At 41.6% G+C, this 4,944-nt stretch overlaps 1 protein-coding gene across 1 annotated transcript; it reads right to left on the reverse strand.

The window, feature by feature from the left end:
- Positions 1 to 967: 967 nt before the first annotated feature.
- On the reverse strand, positions 968 to 4,002 carry LOC147439197 (uncharacterized). Its single transcript, XM_086483985.1, has 8 exons — positions 3,929 to 4,002; positions 3,625 to 3,699; positions 3,443 to 3,567; positions 3,153 to 3,270; positions 3,043 to 3,081; positions 2,855 to 2,950; positions 1,677 to 1,789; positions 968 to 1,486 (listed from the first exon to the last, which is right to left on the reverse strand). Exons 1-8 carry the CDS (start codon positions 4,000 to 4,002, stop codon positions 1,473 to 1,475), a joined length of 654 nt encoding a protein of 217 aa, XP_086340111.1. The 3' UTR covers positions 968 to 1,472.
- Positions 4,003 to 4,944: the final 942 nt, after the last annotated feature.

The raw sequence follows: 4,944 nt of genomic DNA on the forward strand, positions 1-4,944 counted from the left end.
TAAGGACTTCAAAGCAATCTTCTTTTTGTTTAGAACACTTTCGACTGCTTCCTTTTTGTCAATATCTACTCGTTTTCTTCAACTAGGCACATGTTGTCATCTTTGAGCTGTTACGGCATAAGCCGGTGTGTGCCATGTGTTACACCTTGTCCATATTGGATGGTCTTGAACCTTAGAGGGGATGCCAAGGGGTGTGGCTCATGAGGAGCGAAGGGACATGACAAACCTATAAGAATGGGGTCTTGTGACCTTTGTATTCATTCACAATAATTAATCTAATCAGTTATGGATGTGGACGTGAACATCTCTCTCTCTCTCTCTTCTCTGTAGAGGGCTCTTCCCCCCTCTAAAATTTGGCGACCACGCAGTCGATCAAATCTCCACCTTTGGTGATGAAGGAGGCGCATATTGCACGCCATTCGAATTCACAAACCACTATTTCAAATTACGCCAGAACTCTGAACCAGATGCTGGCAAGCAAGAACGTGACCGAGGTGGCCCTAAGATTGGGTGGGGCGCTTATTGCATCAAAGGCATTCTTCTTGCCTCGCCTTTCAAATTCGACAGAGGTGCCGCAGCGAAGAATGATGACTAGCGTAATGGGCGCAGTGCAGGGCGGAGTTGAGTGGGTGCGGGCATATCACAAGGCACTTTAGACACCTTCCCATATAGGCAAAAATATAAACTTGCTAGATGATTCACTAGTTTGAATACACACAACTAGTAAAAGTGCAAACTAGCAACTGTGAGACTCTTTCTAGTTGCTCAATCTAGTAAGTTTGTTACTATATGGCAAAAGACGATGCCATATAGTAACTAAGTTGCTAGATCTAGCTAGAAATTCTTCACACTTGCTAGTTTGACCTTGGTGTGTCAAACTAGTAACTCATCTAGCAACTTGAAAATAGAAGTAGGCAATCATCTAGTAAATCTCAATATCAAAGTAGTAACTAATGTAGAAAATATGAGTCTCAAAGTAGTAATTCATCTAGCAACTTGTCCAAACACTCAAACTTACAAATGAACAATCGAGCCAATATAGCACTTGGTACAACCTGCAACAAGACACAAACTCAAGTATCGTCGAGCCCCACACACACCCACACAACACGATGGTTAGATGTATTGTGTCCGGCTCACAATCAATTACATCGCCTTTGGCCTTTTATCGAGTCACAATACATTCACAATAAGTCCATAGATCACCCTCAATATATCCACAATAAGCCCGTATATCAACCTCAATACGGCTTCACTAGGGAACACTACATCCTTGGACAAAGATCCCGACATCACATACATCATCCAACTCCATACATCAGCCTCAACACGGCTTCAATAGACAACAATACATATTTGTACAGAGATCCTGACATCACATACATCATCTTCGCGAGAAATCCAAATCTGGCTTCATCATGTTGTTACTCTCTCACCCCTGCACACACTTGGCCATACTCAGCTTTGCACTCTCATAGCCCTGCATCTTGATATAGAAGCAACCAAATAAACACACAATAGATCATTGGTGGCTGTTTGTATGCATTTTCTATGAATTTGAAGAACAATCCGTGTAATTAAGCATTGTATTTCACAATACTTGACAAATATAAGAAAATAGCTTAGGAAACAACTACATTTCAAAGACACGCATGTGAGCACAAGCAAATATCTACCTGTCAGCAAAGTGACACACCAACCCATTCCTTGGTGGGACAAATGCCACAAGTAAAAACTCCATGGTATCACAAGCAAACCTTGCAAATATGGTTTTCCAAAGCCTTTTGACCTGTCACAAATAATTATCAACCATGTTATTTGTCAGATAGCAAATGAGGAGCATGGCAGATCACATCCATGTGCGTCAACAACAACTGCTTGTAAGTACACATTTAAATAGTGTCTACGTGTAGGCATGCATTAACATCCTGATGGAGATGGATTCCTTAATTTTCTTAAGTTTCTAGACATGAGATGCAGCACAAAACAAGAAATCACACACAGTCTCCATTTCATCCATGGCCCAAAATGCATGCACTCGCGTATACTAAATATCGCAAATCTTTCTTGAGTTGAATGCCTCCCATTGTTGAGCACGGAAAGCCTTGTAAAACTTTAGACTATCCAAAGCAGTTGTAAAATTCACAAATGCATAAACCAAATTGCATATGTTTCAACAATATCATGTGGAAGCATTACAAATGTTCAAAGCATTTTTGCTTCTACAAAGGAAAAATTCCATCAGAACCCCATACATGAAGTCGATGGGGAGATAGACAAAGTCATAGGCAGACTTTGACTCACGGAAGTCCAAAATTTGGCTATGGTAGCTTGTACTCGATGTAGTGATGATCAAGAAACAACAAAAGCATCTGCTGGCTATTAAACAAATATTTTGCTAATGAGACATTTTCTCACTCATGTATGCCCAACTAGCCATGATTAAGAACTGAAACTCCAACTTCCATGAGCAGGAAGAAATCCAATTCTCTGCTATGTTGAGTCCCCTATCAATCTACTAAAAAATGACTCATTATACATTTTACACACATCATCTGAGCAGAAGGCCTAGGTAAGCCAATAGTCATACAGTTGAGGTGTGATGTGCCAAACAAAGAAATGGAGTCCTGAAGCTATAGAACCTAAGCAAAGAAAAAACTTTAAACTTGTGCACATGCGCTTTTCGTGCAGCTCAGAATGGGTATGCCCAAATCAATGTGGGTGCTTGTGAATATTTCACGAGTCATCTCTGTCGTTTTAAAACTCTCGACACTCTCTCAGGAGTTATTCGCATTGACTACTGCACTCTCAGAAACACAACAGGGTAAAAAATAAGACATTGTGCATGTCAAACCTGACATCCAGGAAGGAAGAGTCATTCCTCAGCCACGTCCCTGACTCCTTTCGGCTTATGTTGAGGCCACCTTGGCCGCCAGCACCAAGCTTGCATCTTTTGTGAAAAAAGGGAGACAAAGGAAAAGGTGACAAGGATACTCTCACAAAGGTGGTGGTATTGTCAGCCTTGCCACAGAGGGTACCGACCTAGTAGCTTGCCTGATTATACTGTGGATGGGGTGCACCCTGCTGAAATTCCAAGGTTAGAACCTTGAATACGTCTGGCTCTAGTGCCTTCAAGGAGTTTCCAATCACACCATGAGCCTCGCCCATATGCTTGAAGCGCTCCAACAGCGCATCTCACCCACTCCAGGGCGCATTTGCCGAAGGGGAACTCAAAGGGTAGATCCGCCGGGTGTATTGAGGTGGACAGTCCTGGTATGCAGGAGATCAACTCCATGGGATTAGCCTCCCTTGAGGTTGTTGCCCTCAGTGCACAAACAGCCAGCTGCTATAACAATTCAATGCTGGAGCGCATACTGTCTGTTCACGGCTAGTTTTCATTTATGTGTAGAGATCCGCCAGACTATAAAAAAAGGATGCATACCGTTTCCCTCAAATGGGCCGTAGCCTGACTTGACGAGGGCGTCAGAGAATTGCAGCTTGCATGACCTGCGCCGTGAGATTCGGAGCGTAGGGACGTTCTCTGCAGTCCACCACAATGCTCGAAATCTTTAGAACAGCGCACGCGTTAGGGTCTGCAGGTTTTGCAACTCTTCATCCGATCACTCTCCAGGCTCGGAGTTGAAGTTCCATGGCTCGACAAGAATAATAATCCCAAATTTAAATTTGAAGGTGAGAAACCTACAAATTTTAGAAAAATTTAGTGTACGTTAATGCAAAAACCTTCAAATTTAGTCAATTTACCTCTAGTGTTTCGACTTGCCAAGTTTTTGGATAAACGCTTTTTTCGAGGGCTGGCTCTCTCCTCTCTTTGGATAAAGATAATTGTGAACCATTTGGATTTCATACGATTTTTTGAGGTGACACATCAATGAGGAACTTTTTTACACTCTTAAGAAGGTTTGTTCACATCATTGAGCTCAATTCCAAGCTCCTCTTCAATGCCTTCGTCTTGATATAAGAGTCCAGATCCATCAGTATCATAACTGGGGTAATGCTTCAATCTTTTAGACCTGCTATTAGTTGCTTAGCTTCCCATCTCTTAGGTGAACTCATTCTCTTTAGTGGTTGTCTAGAAGATCCATTTTCATCCTTCCTCTATGATAATAATCCCAGAAATCCCTTTGCGACCTGCTAAAGGCTAATTCATACTAGAGGGATTAGATTCCTCATCGAAGAAGCTGCTTTCCATCAGTAGAACATCTTACCCGCCAATCATTTGGTCCACATCCCTCATGGAAAGTCTAATTTTACTCCTAGTCATGGAAACCATCTTAACCCATATCTCTTGAACTCTCTTCACACCATCTTTTGCAATAACAATTATACATGTGGCAATTTACGCATGCACATTCCCTTCCTTTTGATCACGATGCCCACAAGCTACACAAAGAAGCCATGATCCATGACATGTGAAACTCTACCTTAGTAAACATTGAACAACTCAAGTTCTTGTGGTTGTGCAAACAATGCCTCTTATGCAATCAAGGGAGTTGGAAAGATTGTGCTAACTGCTACGAATGACAGTTCTTTCACACTTGTTGATGCACTTTTTGTACCTGGGATAAAAAAGAACCTTTTGTCTGTATGTACACTTGCAAGACTTGGTCTTGTTGTCAAATTTGTGGATGACAGATGTACAATTCAGGATCTCAATTTTGGTGATAAAATTTTTACATTTGCATTTTGTATCATGGGCTGTATAAGCTCAAGTTGTATGACAAGTGTGGGTAGAATTTTTCAAATGCAATTGTAGATTCAAAGGCTCTTTCAGATGCAAAACTTTGGCATGCACGTTTTGGGCATCTGAATTTTGACAGTTTGCTACGAAATTTGATATGGTTGCTTCTTTGTCGCCTCTTGAAGCACCCTCAAGACATGTTTGTGAAGGCCTATTTTGGGTAAGATGCAATGTTCAAAGTTTCC

This window comes from Adiantum capillus-veneris, chromosome 16 (assembly GCF_014529385.1).
Source record: "Adiantum capillus-veneris isolate H3 chromosome 16, ASM1452938v2, whole genome shotgun sequence".
Taxonomy (NCBI): Eukaryota; Viridiplantae; Streptophyta; class Polypodiopsida; order Polypodiales; family Pteridaceae; genus Adiantum; species Adiantum capillus-veneris.

Excerpts from the sequence above, each read along its gene's own strand:
- LOC147439197 (XM_086483985.1), bottom strand. The coding sequence starts at position 4,002 with ATGATACTGATGGATCTGGACTCTTATATCAAGACGAAGGCATTGAAG. Across the intron at positions 3,271-3,442 it reads CGGCCCATTTGAGGGAAACG|GACTGTCCACCTCAATACAC; the intron begins GTATGCATCCTT and ends CCTGCATACCAG. Across the intron at positions 1,790-2,854 it reads TCTTCCTTCCTGGATGTCAG|GTCAAAAGGCTTTGGAAAAC; the intron begins GTTTGACATGCA and ends TATTTGTGACAG.